Below are 17,824 nucleotides of genomic sequence, written 5' to 3'. Positions count from 1 at the left end.
ATTTGAATAATTGCAATTTCTTTAAGGACCACCTGCAACTTCTGCCTGCTTCACAGACCTGTAGGAGAGAAACAAAACAAAAGAAAATGTGCTTAATAATACATCTACAATGAAACATATTAAGAAGAAAGTTTGGGACCTTAATGCTTTCCTGTACTCTGTATGAACTGTTACAATGGCACTGACCCTAGGGTACAACCACTATCAACTGTACTTGGCTGTCAGGATGTCAATTTCTGGTATCTGTATAAACCCTTTTTGTATATTTAATTAGAAGTAGATATTCTACAGATACCTTGGACTGTTGAAAAAGACTTGCTTCCCCCCCTTCCTGTAGGAGGGAGCCAAGGGAGAAATATAGCCAATGAGAAATATTTGCAAGGCATGTATACAATTACTATCTTGGAAGGAATTATGAAAACTGAATTTAGGAAACTAGTGTGGCATAAGATAAATCAGGCTATAGCCTTACTTCAGCACTGGAACTATGTGCCCATACTGCTTGATTGAAAAGAATTCCTTTATTTTTTTCCTAGAGTAATATGATTATGATGGCAAATGGAAAGATACATGCTTCTAGAATATTTTATCTGTTTTTTTCCTGTTTTGTTATATTTAATATTTGTATTAAATATATGATTAATATATTAATATAATTTGTTATATTTAATATTTCAGATTCATCTACTAGACCACGAATACTTTGAAAGGAAAATATCAATCTCCAACTTATGTATAGGACCTGAAAGAATATTTTGCACATGGTGTTTGCTCAATAAGTTTTTGTATGGCAGGAAAGAGAGAGAGGAGAAAGGGAGAAAAAGAGGAAAGAAGGGAATCCAGTTATTGTCGCACGTATTTTCCCTTATCTGGAATACTTTATTTACCCCAACCAATCCCAGCTAACTCCTTTATCTAACTAACTCCTACTCCTTTAGGACTTACTCATCAATATCGCTTTCTCTAGGTTCTTTGACCATAATTCAAGGTAGAATTCTCGGCTGCATGCACCTATCTCACCCTGGTTACATAAGGATAATCTGCAGTGTTTTATGTAAATCATGTTAAATGTATGACTTCATCATTTAGTAAGCTTATGTCACATATGATAGTGACATGTTATTCTCTGGCATAGTCATAGGTCTTTATTAAATATGCATCAAATGAATGATTTACTTATTTAGATCTCTTGGACAGAAGGGCCATATACGTGCATCTTATACAAAGAACACGTGAAGGACTAAAGAAAAGAACAGCATGATCTGTGTGTTCTACGATGGTAGAGGAAGAGAGAGAAAGTTTCTGTCCGTGATACAGAAAGAACCAGAAAGAAGGCAGCTACAAGGATTCAAATTTGGGGGCAAAAAAAAGAGAATAACCTCACCTGAAGTAGGTTTTAAAAATTTTATACAACTTGGGCAATACTGTTTGCTTACTTGTCTGCTTTTGTCATCATACTGTATGTTACATCCCCATGACTTATTTATTTCATGATGGGAAGTTTGTGCTTTTTGATCACCTTCACCTATTTGCCCAATCCCTGCCTCTGGCTAACACCAATCTGTTTTCCATACCTATGAGCTTGGTTTTTGTTTTTGTTTAGATTCCACATATAAGTGAGAGAAGATGTTATTTGTTTTTCTCTGACTGATTTCAATCAGCAAAATATCCTCAAGTTTCATCCGTGTAGTTGCAAATGGCAAAAGTTCATTCTTTATGGTTCTTTATCCATTTATCTGTTGATGGGCACTGATGTTTTTTCCATATCTTGGCTATTGTAAATAGGGCACAGAACATGGGGATGCAGATATCTTTTCAAGACATATTTGTTTGTAACCATCCAGACAGTATTCTAAAGATGTAAATATATGATCATGTGTGTGTTTATGCATTGTATATGATAAAAATGAACTTATTTAATATACTGTTTTATAACTTACTTTTTATTGTAACATTATTATTAGAATATTTCCACATCAGACTATAGATACACAGATAGATGGATCCAGTTACTATCGGTATAAATACATGTATTTATCCAGTGAATATAAATCTCATCCTTCATAAGATATACAGTATTCCATTATATAGATGCTATACTTTTTAAATCAATTCTCTTTTATTGGTCATTGGCTTGTTCACAGCTTTTCACATGTTTTCCATGTTTTAATATAAAACTTTTTTGTTTTATTATAAAACATGTGCAATGAACATAATATTCTGGAAACAACACAGTAGAGGCATTGCAGAAATTATTTCTTTAGGTGATTTGTTAATATAGAATTATTAGGTTAATGAGCAACCATAGGGGGTAGTATATTTCCCACTACTCAAGATATTGATGTAAGATTGAATGTCTATTTTGTAGGGGCACAGTAGAGAAGAAATCAACATTAGATCAGAAGAGAAGTAGAGGTTCTAAAATTCTTTCTAATTTTGATATTCTGTGATTCTCTGAGTGCTAAGGACAGACTCAACCTTTTGCTTCTCTCTGTAACACACTTGGGAGAAGAAACTATGAATTATTTATATTAATATCCAGTTTATATTAGTCTCATGTCCATGGATGTAAAATTGTTCTGAGATTCTGTATCTCTAAGATACATTTAATGGTGTCATAAAGTCCATGATCTTCACACATTGGGGGAATATGTCTTCATCTCAGTTCTACCTAAAAATGATTTTCCTGACAAGGGGAAGGGACTTAAATTCCCACCCCACTTCCTCAGCATGGGAGAATACAGACTCAATGAGAAGCCTGAGATCCATAGAACATAACAAAAAGAGAAAGGAAACATTATGCAGAATAGGAGGGAACTCTGTTTCTTGCTAGAGATTATGTGAACTATGCTTTAAAAAAATCTGAACTTGGAGCAGTTGTGGATAGTACCCATAATTACCTGACATTGATATTAAATGCCCTGAGCAAACATACCAGAGTAGACCAGGGTAGGACAAGAAGAGCATGGAACACAAAGGAGAAGATCAGCAGAACCTGCGCAGTGAAAGAAAAAGAGATAATATGCTGGACCAGGAAAAAAGAAATCTATTAAACATAATTCCTTAGCAGATTAATTGAAATTAATATAAAAAAAACTACACTTAGAGTATATAGTGAGCTGGAATTACATATAAGTTAACTGCTTAATAGTGTGTATATCCTTATCCATACTGCAGTCATTTTCAATTCAAATATCTGCTGAATTTTAAATAAAATATAGGCAAAATGCCCTCCAACTGGTGTTATGAATATATATGTGGACTTTAAGAAGACCTCACATGAATCATATTCATAATTCTTATGTCCAGCATGGGTTAGGAAAGAAAGTAACACAGTTCAGGTGGCTACCCTAACACAACCTAGTCAGGATTGGATATATATATACATCACAGAATGGTGATGCTATCCTATTTGCAATTTCATGTCATCATCACAAAATTATTATGGTATCTATAAAAGTAGTACATATAAATACATAGATACTTTATTCATAATGCCTGGCATGTAACATTACATGCTAAATGTAATTCCTCTGAATGCATCCCTGAGGCAGAAGAACAGTGAGACAAAGAGAGCAATATTCTAGGTTAAAAGAATGGCAAAGTAGAGTGGAGGATAAAAGCAGAACTAAAGAGATCAAGGGAGATAAGCAATTCCACATATCTTGAAGAGAAGGGAAATAGATTAAGTCCAAGTCCTCCAAAGCAGATCTTGGCATGCTAGTCCTGCATGGTGTTAATATGATTGATTCACAAAAAATGGCTCCTTGCTCAAAGAATTTTGGACAGGGATGCTTGAGTGGTTCAGTTGGTTAAGTGTCTGCCTTCAGCTCAGGTCATGATCCAAGGGTGCTGGGATCAAGTCCGGCATCAGGCTCCTTGCTCAGCAAGGAGCCTTCTTCTCCCTCTCCCTTTGCTCCTCTCCCTGCTTGTTTTCCCTCTCACTCTCTCTCTCTCCATCAAATAAATAAATAAATAAATAAATAAATAAAATCTTAAAAAAATAATTTTGGACAGCAACACACTATATTTGCCTTTTGCAGAATCAACATACACACAAGCATATTAAATAAAGGCTCTTAGAAGTCTTATGTAACTTGGTATTTATCAAAGTTAAATAAATGTACTAAATAAAACTGTAACTGGATATTTATCAAAGTTATTTGATATTAGATTTTCATACAGCTCATTTTTTAAAAATCTGTAGTGATCCATTGGTAAATTCTTTTTCAACTAGAGTCTAAGACACATATCAGTGCAAATGCTGTTTCACATAATTCAGCAACAAAATTTGAAAAAGTGTGGGTTTTGTACTCAGACCTGAGTTCAAATTCTGATTCCCCCCATTCTTATATACATGACTCTGTACAAGTTTGCTCAGTATGGCCCTCAGAGGGTGGTTAAAAGGGAAACACCTTTGCAAGAATCATTTAGTAGATATTTGATAATTTTACAGTATTCAAATTTCGATAAATAGGAACTACAAAAAAATTTGGACTGAAAGTGATGATTGTATGGATGGAGAACTTGATAAACCTTTAGAAATCTTACACATGGAAGGGTTTTGAATGAAATAATGATGCATTCATATTTAAATGTTTTTTTACCATCCAAAGATATTAAAGATGCTTGCAAGAGAGCAATTGAATTAATGCTCCGCATTAGTGGCTCTCAAATTTTAAGTGTATTAGAAGCATCTGGAGGGTTTTGTAAAACACAGGTTGCCCAGACTTCACTATTAGAGTTTCTGACTTAGCGGTTATGGAGAGGGATCCAAGGAAATTGTGTTTCTTTCCATTTCCAAAGAGATCCTGATGCTAATGCTTGTGAGGCTGGTTTGTAAACCACACTTTGTGTATCACTGCTCTGTGTAACATGGACTTTGGGTGAAGGATGAAGCCAGCTGTGGTTGGATACACTTGAAGAAAAAGTAGTGAGGTTTCTAGGTACAAAACCAGATGGAAGTGTAAGTTTAGCAGGAAATAGGTAATCTCAAGGGCAGGAGGTTTGGTACAGAGAATGTATTACAGTAATCTAAGATTTTAGAATTGGATGCTATTCCACATTTGACCAAAAAAAAAAAATTACCTTAGATGATCACTACATTTGAGAGGGCCAAAAAATTGTAATAGTAGAGCAACTGGATAAGTCTCCCAAGTAGCAATTAAGTTTTTCTAATGGTAAGATTGGGGCAGAGACAAAAGCAATGAATCAAATGTAAAAACCCCACATAAAAGATTAGGAATTATCAGTAAGATTATCATGACAAGGAAAGAAACAGGACAGCCAGACAAATGGGTGAACCAAAAAAGGAGGAGAATTTCAAGTAGAATGTTAATGCTACCTCATGATACTTGACATCTGGCAACTGAAAGAGGGAGCAGGGATGCCTGGGTGGCTCAGTCAGTTGGGCATCTGCCTTTGGCTCAGGTCATGATTCCAGGGTCCTGGGATCTAGCCCTTCATTGGGCTCCTTGCTCATGGGGGAAGCTGCTTCTCCCTCTGCCTGTCATGCCCCCAGTTTGTGCGCGCACTCTCTCTCTCTCTCTCTGACAAATAAATAAATAAAATCTTTAAAAAAAAAAAGGAAACGGAAGAAGGAGCAGCTTCTCCTGCTAAAGGTTATAAGGGTAGCAGTATTTTCTAGGAACCATTTCAAATAAGGTAAAAGAAAGGGAGGGTGCATGAAGAGTGTTCTTTGAATAGCACTGGTGGACAATCAGTTTGCAAATAAAATTCCAGTTCCATAGGGCACAGTGGAAAGATCTGGGAAATATAGCCACAGTGCTTAAGAAAACAAACATATGAAGAGACTTTATTTTGGTAGGGTCAGTGGAGCAAGGCAAAGTGGCCAAAGATAATAGAAATAAAAGACAAAATTAACTGATCTCAAGTTTCTGAATTGAACTTTGGCATAACACTCGCTCTTGTGTGGCAGCTGATGTACGTGTCCAGCCTTACACTGTTTCTCTCTGTGAAGCAGGACTGCTTACACTAGGGATGGCCCATTATTACTTAAGGGGATTAAGAAATGAAGTGCTTTTGGTTGGGGGAAGAAAAAGCAAACGAGAGAGTAGTCATAAAGTCTAGAAATAAAGGTAATATTTTTGTTTGCAGATTAGAACCTGCTTACTTTCTTCTTGAATGCTATAGGTACAGATATATTCAGTGAAAAACAGCAACACAAATCACCTGAGGCAGTGATCACAAATGCATATGTAGGGATAGATTTAAATGCTGCATTAATGCTCTATGTTCATTGCAACTCTGATTAAATTATCATTACAACAGAGGAAGAACACCCAGAACATATGAAATGTCATTGAACATATCATGTTTTGTTGTGTAGACTGATAAACTACTTATTACATATTTATGTGTATGTTTCTAGACATTGTGGCCTCCCTGAATAATCAGAAGGTAGAGACTCAGCCTTGGCCATTTCTCAAGTCACCTTCAAAGGTCACTTAAACAAAATGAACTAAATGAACTTCATTCATTCAATTCATTCAGTAAATATTTATTAAATAATCAATAGTGAATATATAAATATTTATTAAATAAATGTGTTGAATACTTACAATGTCAAACAGGAGCATTAAGAATAAATTTTCCCTAATAGGTTAATTTTGGAGATTAAATACGTGGAAGCAACTTATAAATTGTGAAGTCTTGAATGACTAGTAGAAACTTTCTGAAAATTATTTTAAATGTTAACAAATGGATAATCCTTTTGTCCTAATATGAAGGAGAAAGTCACATATAACATATGTTTAAGAATATAAGGAAAGCCATGTTGTTGGTCTGAAGAATGTTTAATTATACTGAAGTTGATATATAGTTTTGGTATATTTAGTCAACATTTCATAACAACTCATTTTGAAGAAATTTGGCAGCCTGCTTTGAACAGTTGTTGTATTTTTAATATCTAACTATGGGATTTAAAACATGCTTAGTGTAATTACTAAATGTTATTTATTTTATTCTGTCAAAGCTTTAATTTTTAATGTTTATCATGTATGCCTCCCTTAATTTTCTGGATGACTTTGTATGTAGATAACAATTTGGAACATAGTGTAAATTTAACTAAATCAAGTTGAAGTTTATATTAAAAGCAGATTTTTCTACCAAATGTATTACTGCATGTTTCTTTAATGTCACTTTTTCTTATTTTCATGCTCTATAGTGTTTTCTTTATTATACAAGCCTGCACTCAGTGAAATAATTCCTCTCTTGATACTATCTATATACACATTCTCCCTCCCCCTCCTATTTTTAGCTTATAGAGATGGAATGACATTCTTAGAGTAGAACATATGGCCTTGGACTGAGCTAGAATGTAGACTGCACTTATTAATTGTGTATCCTTGGGAAAGGATATTTAACAGATCTGAGTTTATAAAACCAGAGTAGTATCATCTATATATTAAGTTGTTAGGATTAAACGAAATACTACATAGCACATACCATCAAAAATTTAATAAGTTCTCTCCCATTTTCTCTTCTTTTGAAGATACATGTGTTTCTATATAAGCCTTAAAATGTAAATGACTCATAGTAGGCTTTAAGGAGAAACAGAATGATAAAATTCTAATTACTCAAATAGACTTTATAATTCTATTTTATGTTAGCCTATGTGACAATTTTTTCTAATTCATATATCCATTAGAGAATATACCAACTGTCTCAGTGAAAAGATTTATTATGCCACATTTTTGAGGTTCTGTGCTTAGAACTCCTCTTCTATCTTTATATGCCTTCTTTATTATGCCTACACAACTAGTTTCTTCAGCTACAATGCCTATCTTCAGGCCAGGATTTCCTGTCAGATCCTAGTAACAAATATATTTCGGCTTTTATTCCACCTTTTAGAAGACTATGCCGGTCAACTTTCAGTCTAGCTCAGACAGCGGAAATATAACATCATCTGGAGGAAAGAGTTTCTTCTTTGATTTTTTTTTTTTCCTTTAGTATGAGGTAGATAAGAACTTAAGTTTGAAATAAGAGGAAAGAAGAGAGTGAAATAATAAGGTAGGTTGGGATCAACGATGGTATGGCTGCAAGAACCCCAGTGAGTAGAAATGAGATGAAATCTTCCAGCCTGGGAGAATACATAAGAACAATGCATAAGATACTCATACCATCCATGAACCAGCCATGGGAGAGGTTACTCCTTTGGCCCCAAGGTAGGACTATAAAATCCTTCTCTTCTCTGCTAGTGCCAAGTCATTTTAGAAGCATCAAGCTGAATGCAAAAGCCATAGAAAATTAAGAAAATCAGAAAAAGGAACTGTAGCTTCAAAAGTCAAGACAGATTATTCCTGTTTAGCAAGTAAATAGCAAAAATTATCTGGCACAGAATCTTAAAGGAAAGCATTCTCTTTTACTCCCAAGAAGTTAATGTACCTCTGATAGTCAATTTCTGAGAACCAAGCAATTGTAGATGAACCTGCGTATCAACCCATTCTCTGCAATTTACTAGCCTGGGGAGCACAGGGATGGAGAAAGATCTTATGGTCTTCCAACTCCTTATTTTTTCCCACTTCATCATAACATCTAGAAAGAGAAAAGTAGCCTTCCATTGAGATAATTAAATCACACATGTGTATGCTCACAATAAAAAAGTGAGTCCATTAGTCAGTCACAGTAAGAACGTGCAAGTGTCTGGGAACAAATAATGTCATTTTAAAAAGAATCAGTAAAGGTAAGTAGAAAACCTAATAAGAAGCAAGAGACAAGTTCCGTGGTTTAGAAAATAAATTGTCCTCTTTCTTTCTTTCTGCTCAAAGAGAAACCATTTTATATGATATATGCTTAGCCAAAACTTAGAATTTACTAATATTTAGCAAGCATATACTATGTGTCTGGCACTATGGCACAAATTAAAGCAATGAAGAAGAAATGTTTTCTTAGTTTTTGGAAACTAAATGCAATTATCTGAAAATGTTCAGATTTTGCCCACATTTACTGAAATACATTGAAGTAAGAAATTTAATATCCAAGTTTGGTTGGGTAACTTATTCAGCTAAAGCATCAGGGATCCATCAAAATAATAAGGTATTAAATGGTCAATATTGGGGAGAATAAGAAAATAAACAGAAATGAGCATGGAATTTGGGGATATGTTCCTCTAAAGGTATCCATCCATTATGGAAGAAAATCCTTAAAGGCTGACAACTTGCAAAAGATTCCTAGGGAGGGAGGACAAAAACTGGGGATCCAGGATTACTGAGGAAGATGATGCAGATTAATTTCCTAGGTTTGGGGTTGCTACTCTGAAGGGCCACACTATAAAAAAAGAGCAAAACAGAATAAAGCACCCTTTCAATGAATAAAGCCTACTTAAAATCTTCTCAACTTTGTGTTGAATTCAAATAATCTAAGATTGCCAGTACCCCAGAAACAAAGTAAAATCCTATCTGGAAGAAGATAACATCATTCTGGGCCACAAATTATCTTTGCAATTTTTCATATACAATTGTACCTAATCCAAAATAAATAAACATGGTGACAACATCATGTGATCAAAAATCAAGAAAAAAATGACAGAGAGGAGAAAGACTCACAAGGAATCAAATAATGGACTTAAACCCAGATTTCAAAATAAGTATGGATAATAAGAAATGAAAAACAATATCTAGAGTTTTTGGAAAGAACTAGAAATTATAAATAAATCAATGAAAATGTTAAAATAAATACAGTATCTGAAATTTGAAAATAAGCATATGTGTTAAGCAGCAGATCTAATAGCACTGAAGAGAGAAATAATTAACTTGAGCATAGATCAGAATAAAACATCCACGATGATACACAGAAACAAACAGATGGAAAATGGAAGTGGGGCATATTTTTCATACAGTTGTAATGTCCAATATGTGTTAATTGCTGGCCATGGTAATTTTAAAACATAATCCCCAAAGTCTTTTACATTTTTCCCATCATTTGCTAGAACATGTCTTTTGACCTTGAATCTACAGCCTGTGACAACATAATCAACAAAATAAAACAATTAATTAAAAAAGAGACATCACTAAGGAACTGGAACACATTTTTCTAAACGTTATAAGAGTATATTTCCAATACTTTGTAAAAATGAATTCAAAAATTCTAATGAAATGTGCAAATCTCTGGAAAAATTAAGCTTACCAAAATTGTCATAAGAGAAAATAGAAAATCTGAGTAGTCACACAGTTACTAAAGAAATTAAATTCATAGTTAAAATTTCTTCAAACGAAGAAATTTTGAAGTCATATAGCTCCACTACTGAATTCCTCTAATCATTAAAAAAGTAATTCAGTGTTACACAAACACTTCCAGAGAATCCATCAGGAAATACTCCCCAACACATTTTATGATGCTAGCTAATGTTGATTACAATGCATAAAAAGGGAAATCTTTTGCCCAAATAAGCCCAAATAAGCCAACTGAATTATAAATATAGATATAAAAATCCTAATCAAACTTTTACCAACATCCTTATCAAGTTAGATTTATTGCAAAAGATAATACCAGCTTAATTTTCAAAACCTAACTCATGAAATTAACCATACTAACATAAGTGAGAAAATGTTTAAAAATTGATTGAAATGTTTGCTAAATTTTGACATTCATTCATGATTTAAAAAAAAAAAAAAGCTCAATGGATTCAGAATAGAAGAAATTTTTCTTAACCTAAAAAAAGTGTACACACACACACACACACACACACCTATAGCAAATATCATACATCATGATGCAAAATTGAAAGCTTTCCTTCTTAGATCGGGAATGAGACCTAATGCTTTCATTTCCTTAGAATGTATATCCAGAAAAGGGCTTGCTGGAGCATATGGAAGTCTTATTTTTACTTTTTTGAGTCATACCGTTTTCCATAATGGGTAAACCAATTTACATTCCTACCAATAGTATACAGGGTTCTTTTTTTTCCACATCTTCACAAACTCTTATCTTTCTGATTAAAGCCATTCTAAAAAGTGTGAGGTTATATCTCACTATGGTTTTGTTTGTATTTCCCTGATAATTAGTGAAGATGAGCACATCTTTGTGTACCTATTGGCCATTTGTATTTCTTCTGTGGAAAATGTCTATTAAGTTTATTTGTCCATATTTTAATTGGATTATTTGGGCTTTCTTATTGTTTTTATTATTGAATTATATGTGTTTGTTATATATTTTGGCTATCAAATCCTGTATCAGATATATGGTTTAACAAAAATTCTCCATAAGAATAAAAGGAAATTTCCTCAACCCAATTGTGGTCATTTATGAAACTCCCACAGATAGTATCATAATCAATGGAGAAAAGTGAAGGTTTTTCCTTTAAGATACAGTATAAAGCAAGTATGTCCATTCTTGCCACTTCTATTCAAAAGAGTACAAGAAGTGCTAGCAAAAACAATCAGATAAGAAAAAGAAATAAAAGGCATCTGAATCAGAAAAGAGTCAATCATCATTGTTTGTAGATAGCATAATCTTATATATAGAAAACCTTAAAGACTCCATGTAAACACACACACACACACACACACACCTGTTAGAACTAATAAATAAATCTAGTAAAGTTACAGAATACAAAAGCAACATACAAAAATCAACGGTACTTCCGTATACTAAAATTGATCTATCTGAAAAGGAAATTTAAAAAAAAAACAATTCCATTTATAATACCTCAAGAGAATAAAATACTTAAGAATAAATTTAAGAAGATGAAATATCTGTACACTAAAACTATAAAACAGTAATAAAAGAAATTGAAGAAGGCACAAATAAATGGACAGATACCCTATGCTGATGGATTGGAAGAATTAATATTGCTAAAATGGTCATACAAAATGATATACAGAGTCAATGCAAACTCTATAGAAATTCCAAAGGCATTTTTCACAGAAATAAAAAACAATTCTAAAATTCTTGTGGAACCACAAAAGACTCCTAATAGCCAAAGTAATCCTGTGAAAGAATAGAGCTGGAGGCATCACAGGTCTTAATTTCAAATTATATTACAAAGTGATAATAATCAACAGTATAGTACTGACACAAAAAGGGACCAACAGAATAGTATAGGGAGTCCAAAAATAAACCCAAGCATATAGGGTCAGCTAGTTGTTTTTGGTTTTGTTTTAACATATAATGTATTATTTGTTTTATGGATATAGGTCTGTGATTCATCAGTCTTACACAATTCACAGCACTCCCTGTAGCACCTCCCCAATGTCCATCACCCAGCCACCCCATCCTCCCCACTCCCCTCCACTCCAGCAGCCCTCAATTTGTTTCCTGAGATTAAGAGTCTCTTACACATTGTCTCCCTGTCTGGTTTCATCTTATTTCATTTTTCCCTCCCCTCCCCTATGATCCTCTGTCTTGTTTCTCAAACCCCTCATATCAGTGAGATCATATGAAATTTGTCTTTCTCTTATTGACTTATTTAGCTTAGCATAATATCCTCTAGTTCCATCCATGTCATTGCAAATGGCAAGATTTGGGAAGTTTTAATGGCTGCATAATATTCCATTATTATGTAACATGTAATTTATAATATAAAATATATATAATATGTTTTATATATATATATATATATATACCACAGAAACCACCATTACCTTGATCACAAAACCAGTCAAAAACCTCATCAAAAAGAAGAATTACAGACCAATATCCTTGATAAACATGGATACAAAAATTCTCACCAAAATACTAGCCAATAGGATCCAACAGTACATTAAAAGGATTATCCAACATGACCAAGTGGGATTTACTCCTGGGCTGTAAGTTTGGTTCAACATTCGCAAATCAATCAGTGTGATACAACACATTAATTAAAAAAAGAACACGGGGTCACTGGGTGGCTCAGTGGGTTAAGCCACTGCCTTCAGCTCAGGTCATGATCCCAGGGTCCTAGGATCGAGTCCCGCATTGGGCTCTCTGCTTAGCAGGGAGCCTGCTTCTCCCCGCCCCCCGCCTGCCTCTCTGCCTACTTGTGATCTCTGTCAAATAAATAAATAAAATCTTTAAAAAAATAAAATAAAATAAAGAACAAGAACAATATGATACTCTCAATAGATGATCAAAAAGCATTCGATGAAGTACGGCATCCTTTCTTGATCAAAACTCTTCATAGTGTAGGGATAGAGGGTACATAATTCAATATCATAAAAGCCATCTATGAAAAGCCCACAACCAGTATCATTCTCAGTGGGGAAAAAACTGAAAGCTTTTGCCCTAAGGTCAGGAACATGGCAGGGATGTACATTATCACCACTGTTATTCAACATGGTACTAGAAGTCCAGCCTCAGCAATCAGACAACAAAAAGAAATAAAAGGCATCCTAATTGACAAAGAAGTCAAACTTTCACTCTTTGCAGATGATATGATTATTTCTATGGAAAACTCAAAGACTCCACCCTGAAACTGCTAGAATTCATACAGGAATTCAGTAAAGTATCAGGATATAAAATCAATGCACAGAAATCAGTTGCATTTCTATGCACCAACAAGAAGACAGAAAAAAGAGAAATTAAGCAATAGATCCCATTTACAATTGCACCAAAAACCATAAGATACCTAGGTCAAGAAGTTTTTAATAAGAGTGCTAAGAATACATGGTGAGGAAAGGACACTCCCTTCAATAAATATTTCTGGGAAAACTGTGTATCCACATGCAAAAAAACAAAATTAGATCCTTATCTCACAATTTACACAAAAATCAACTCAAATGTTTTAAAAACTTAAATGTGAGACTAGAAACTATAAAACTCTTAGAAGAAAACAGGGGGAGGGGCACCTGGGTGGCTCAGCAGGTTAAGCCTCTGCCTTCAGTTCGGGTCATGGTCTCAGGGTCCTGGGATCGAGCCCCACTTTGGGCTCTCTGCTCAGCAGGGAGCCTGCTTCCCACCCTCCCCCTCAGCCTGCCTCTCTGCCTACTTGTGATCTCTCTCTGTGCCAAATAAATAAAATCTTAAAAAAAGAAAAAAAAAGGAAAAGAAAATAGGGAAAATTGTTTGACATTGGTCTTGGCAATGTTTTAGACATGGCAAAAGCTCAGGAAACAGAAGCAAGAATAAGTAAGTAGGACTGTATCAAACTAAAAAGCTTCTGCACAGCAAGAGGGAAAAAAAACCAAAATATAAAAAGTAACCTCAAGTCTGGGAGACAACATTTGCAAACTATATTTCTGATAAGGGTTGTAATATAAAAATACATAAATCATGCATATTTTGAGACCTCTAAAATTAATTATGTTTTAATGAATTAAAATTATAAGCTTGAACTACATATATTTATTGATACTTAATTGATAAGTTAACAACTATACCCAATAACAAAAGTTTTAAAAAGCACTTCAATAATGATTTATTTCTTCTCCTATAAGTTCAGCTGTATTATGGTCCATGTTTGACTTCTTTGCCTAGTAAAGAACATAACTTCTAAAGAGCTATTTATTTATCTGTTTATTTATTTATTAATTACTGCCTACAAGAGACTCATTTTAATTTATTTTTATTTTTTTACTTCAAGTTTTTATTTAAATTCCAGTTAGTTAATACACAGTGTAATATTAGTTTCAGAGTAGAATTTAGGATTCATCACTTACATACAACATACATTGTTCATTACAAATGTCCTTCTTAATACCAATCATCCTTTTAACCCATCCCCTCCCCCACCTCCCCTCCAGCAACCCTGTTTGTTCTCTATAGTTCAGAGTCTATCTTCTAGCTTGCCTCCCTCTCTTGTTTTTCTTGTTCATCTGTTTCATTTCTTAAATTCCACATACGAGTAAAATCAGACAGTATTTGCCATTCCCTGACTTATCTCACTTAGCATAATATACTCCAGCTTCATCCACATCATTGCAAATGGTGAGATTTCATTCTTTTTTATGGTTGAGTTATATTCCATTGCATACATATACCATCACTTTATTTTATAAGTCTTTTAAAAATGGCATGTCTTAGGGAGATGATGATTTCTGTTTGAAATAGCACTAAAGCACAGGTAGTTTTAAAATTAGTTTTCCTCTCATCAAGGTAAGAAATATGTAAAGGGCCAAACACTGGGTCTTCCTCATCATTTGTGTTAATGTTACCCCAAAGCTATGAATATGAATATTGTCATCAGAGTTCCTCCCTATGTAAAGATTTCTCTACTGTTTATCAATTCACATTTTTTATCCTTATAATTTGCACCCCCTGTGTTCTTTCATGACTTATCTTTCCAGACTTATTTCTCTCTGACTCCCTGTGTCTAGTGCTTTTCTCTAAAAGTATGAATTGTTAGTTCCCTGGGCATAACCAATGCTCTTCCTATGTTTGTGTTCTTGCCCATGTGTTATTCTTAATCAGATGACATTCTTGTCCATCCTTGTACTTCAAAAGCTTACCCATCTCTTAGTTCAAACACCATTTCTTCATAAGATCTCTCCAATTACATGTTCCTACTGCCAACTTCATGTGATATTTCCTTCCTTTGGCTTCCTTAACATTCTATTTACCTCTTAAGAAATAGTATACCTTATGCTACAAATGCTTATGCACTTGTCTTTAACTTACTAGGGAAAAGAGATCATAACCTTTTTGTTGTTGCTGTTTTATGTATACCCCATGCCGTAAAGCCCAACACAGAGCAGCTTCTCATTAATGTGTATTGAATTTTAAGATTCATAAACATTATTCTAAGGAGATTCTAAGGAGGTAAACTGGTCTATGGAGATATGACACATGGGAGAATCTTAACTAAAAAAGTCCTAGTTTGGGACACAAATGTCCAGGTCTGTTTAATTTGAGAAGGTGAAGCAGGTCAATTTCACAAAACAAGTCACAGAAAATTATGGAACCAGTTTGTCTGGTGTGAACATGCTGAAGTCCTTACAGTTACTGAAAATATACAGAACAAAATTTGTGGAGAACAAATAGGTTTTACCTGGAGCCAGTCAATACATTCTTCTCATTTGTGAAAGATACATCCATCTAATATAATACTGCCTATAAACTACATCTACCAAGGTTAGAGAATGAACTACACTTCTCTTCATCTTGTTTTCATGATCATATCTTGTCATTTCAGGCTATACCTAGAGCAAATATAAGAATATTCCAAGACAAACAAAAAGTGTTTGGCAAAAGGATTAAAAACATGTGCTACTCATTTATAACTTTGATTTTTTTAAAATAACCAAAAATTGGACCATGTATCTCCATTTTCGGTTTTAAAGAATTCAACTCCATACAAGATTCTAATCCAAAGAATTCTGCATCACAAAAGAACTGTTCTGTTGTTTAAATACAGCCTTCTCTGGTACTTGTTATGAAATGTTCTGACTACTATTATTGCATATAATGAGGAAATGTCAATAAATAAAGCAGGTAAGCTTTCTATCTATTCTGAAGCATGTAACTTTATATATTGCAGAGCAATTTGACACATTTTACCATTTACACTTAGGAATAGTTTATTTGGTGAGATTAAGTTCTATATGTTATTAAATATTACCCTTTAATTTTTTTCTAGGAGGTTAGAAATCAATTGAACCATTCATAATATCAGGTTTTATCACAGACATGGGAAACATTTCAAAATAAGAATGCCACATGAATAATTCAGAGGCATTTGGCCTTTAGAAATTGCAAAAACTTGTTTAAAGCCAAAATAATTCTCTATAATCACTATTATAATGGAAAATTACATTTTGACATTAGTCTGTTTTGCTTGCAACAGATAATTAACAGTAATTATTAACTTATATTTATACTTATTGATTGAAGATAAATCCTTAAATATTTACGAAGAAAACAGATACCAAACATGCAAATGCTTAATTTATAGGATATTGCCTGGTGTGAGTTCAGATGCCCTGAATTTTTTAGGAGAATCTTTAGAATTTTCTGAATACTCATAGAAGATTTAATATGAAAAGTGAGATTAAAAATCATCAAGATTTCTTTTGGACTTCAAAAATAACCTGAAACAGGTTGCCAGAAGTTTTTGTCTTTTTTACATTTAGAGCTCATCTCTGTAGTTACTCTTGTTCTATTTTTATTATATTACTATTATTATTACTACTAATTATTCTTGGTTGTTTCCAAAGTGTGTATGTCTTTTCTCTACAAACATACATACTGTGTAGGATAATCCAGTTGACCTTTAAATAAGAACAAAATACTGAAGTCCCGTCTCACTTAGTTCCTGAGGAATATATTTCTAATCCCTATTTCTGATGCCACAACCCTAATATTAAACTCTGAGTTCCAAGTATCATGAAGCCCTGACACCTATCTGCAATTGGCTATTAACTCATTTCAGTCTTTGTGTTATTATATTCTACTGCCTGTAACACATCCTCTTCTTCTCTCTCCTTTGATAGGGTGTTAGTACCTTGTCTTGGGCTTGGTAAAATAATCAGCTGTGGTACAGTAACACCACTGCCTCAAGCATTGTTCAAATACAAATTTGGGAGGCTACCTGGAAAAAAGTAAGGTGAGGTTAGATTAAGGAAAACAAAGGGCACATCACATCCTGAGTGCACAGGGGAGTCCTGTAGCCCCATTTACTGCCCCAAGCACTTTGGCTCTGAAGAGTGACAACATAAACCGTGTCACCCTGTGGTAATGGGAACAAAGAGAAGTCATAAATAAAGAATGAAGCACTAAGAGTAAACATCACTGGGCCCAGACAAGAACTCTTGATTCTACTCCTGGCATCTGCTACTAACTAGGTGACATGAACAAGCCTACAATCTCTTAGAGAATCAGCTTCATTAAATTAAGAGAATTGAGTTTGAGAGGATTGGATTAGATTAGCACTTCCTTAACTCCTAGAACATTT

General features: G+C 33.9%; 1 protein-coding gene and 1 long non-coding RNA gene across 2 annotated transcripts in view; one reads left to right on the top strand and one right to left on the bottom strand.

The window, feature by feature from the left end:
* LOC116575057 overlaps positions 1-2,803 on the top strand; it is a 35,319-nt gene extending 32,516 nt beyond the window's left edge. The window contains exon 4 of the long non-coding RNA XR_004279578.1: positions 679-2,803. This is a non-coding gene — a long non-coding RNA (uncharacterized LOC116575057). The remainder of the gene's footprint in view (positions 1-678) is intronic.
* A 109-nt stretch (positions 2,804-2,912) lies between these two features.
* Positions 2,913-17,824, bottom strand: part of C16H8orf34 (chromosome 16 C8orf34 homolog) — a 386,725-nt gene continuing 371,813 nt past the window's right edge. Inside the window, exon 13 of the mRNA XM_032316157.1 lies at positions 2,913-2,995. Coding sequence (XP_032172048.1) covers positions 2,913-2,995 — 83 coding nt within the window. The remainder of the gene's footprint in view (positions 2,996-17,824) is intronic.

This window comes from Mustela erminea, chromosome 16, assembly GCF_009829155.1.
Source record: "Mustela erminea isolate mMusErm1 chromosome 16, mMusErm1.Pri, whole genome shotgun sequence".
Classification (NCBI taxonomy): Eukaryota; Metazoa; Chordata; class Mammalia; order Carnivora; family Mustelidae; genus Mustela; species Mustela erminea.
Note: the sequence above shows the minus strand (reverse complement) of the source record. Positions and strands in the feature narration are given on the sequence as shown.